The sequence below is a fragment of the Myotis davidii genome, unplaced genomic scaffold, assembly GCF_000327345.1.
Source record: "Myotis davidii unplaced genomic scaffold, ASM32734v1 scaffold295, whole genome shotgun sequence".
In the NCBI taxonomy this organism is placed as follows: domain Eukaryota; kingdom Metazoa; phylum Chordata; class Mammalia; order Chiroptera; family Vespertilionidae; genus Myotis; species Myotis davidii.
This window is the reverse complement of record NW_006286683.1, coordinates 326,873-328,001: the sequence shown is the minus strand read 5'-3', so window position 1 is coordinate 328,001 and position 1,129 is coordinate 326,873. Positions and strand designations below refer to the sequence as shown.

Below are 1,129 nucleotides of genomic sequence, written 5' to 3'. Positions count from 1 at the left end.
CTGCGGGAGCGCGTGTCCCCAGGAGCCGGGCAGACAAGCAGAGTTTAGCCCCTGTGATAATTTCTCCTACTCAAGCAGCACTCAGCTACATTATGGTGAAGGAGGAAGTTTTTAGGAGGGAAAAAAAAAATCAAGGGAATGTATCATGTATGATTCTGATCTGCTAGGCATTTCATTTTCTTCAAAAATGGGAAGGTAATTATTTCTTACAGAAGAAAGCGCCCGCGTGAAGACACTGGGGAATATAATTAGACAACAGGGATAATTATGGGGTTAAAAATAGTAATTGAGAAATAAAACGATCTGGGGGGAGACGCTGTGGAAATGAGCCGGGGCGGGAGCCGTCGGGCAGCCGGCTCACCTGTAGCACACATTGTCGGTGCACGGGTTGTGCACCCTGACGATGACGAAGACGTGTTGAAAGTGGGACCGGATGCTCTTTGGAGTGAACGGAAGTGCTCCGGGCTCTTGGAAGACAATGGTCACGATGTCATTTCCTATATGCCTTTTCCTCAGGAGCTGCGGGCGGGACAGAGAACACACACACAGTTACACAGGAGGTTTTCTGTACAAACAGATTATCAGTGGCACAATGAGCCCGTCTTTCAGCAAAGGGAAGTCATTGAGAAGCAGGGTCCTCTGTGGAAGCCAGTTCCTGCCTGGGCCACAGGACAGGACCTGGGAGAAGAAATCCCACGCTATGTCCTGCTCCTTCAGCTTGCACGCTCTCTCCTTTTACCTTTTATTGATGTCAGAGAAGAAGGAAGAGGGAGAGAGAGAGAGAAACATCAGTGATGAGACAGAATCATGGATCGGCTGCCTCCTGCACGCCCCACACTGGGGATCGAGCTCACAATCTGGGCATGTGCCCTGACCGGGAATCGAACCCTGATCTCCTGGTTCACATGTCGATGCTAACCGCTGAGCCACACAGGCCGGGCTCCTTTTATCTTTTTACCCTAAAACAATACACGTGAGAGATCAACATACTTTAAGGAATTCCAAAGCTCTTTAATTCAGAGGAGACAGAATCCTCACTGTGGCCTCGCTCGCCTGCTCCCACAGTAAGGTAAGTTTCTGCAACAAAAGTGCACCACCCTGTTACTGTGGCGCTAATATAGTCAAACCA

At 49.5% G+C, this 1,129-nt stretch overlaps 1 protein-coding gene across 1 annotated transcript in view; it reads right to left on the bottom strand.

Moving 5' to 3' along the window:
- The window catches only part of SIPA1L2 (signal-induced proliferation-associated 1 like 2), a 52,093-nt gene that overhangs the window by 34,157 nt on the left and 16,807 nt on the right, over positions 1–1,129 (bottom strand). The window contains exon 6 of the mRNA XM_006758645.2: positions 362–519. Within this exon, the coding sequence (XP_006758708.1) occupies positions 362–519 (158 nt within the window). The remainder of the gene's footprint in view (positions 1–361; positions 520–1,129) is intronic.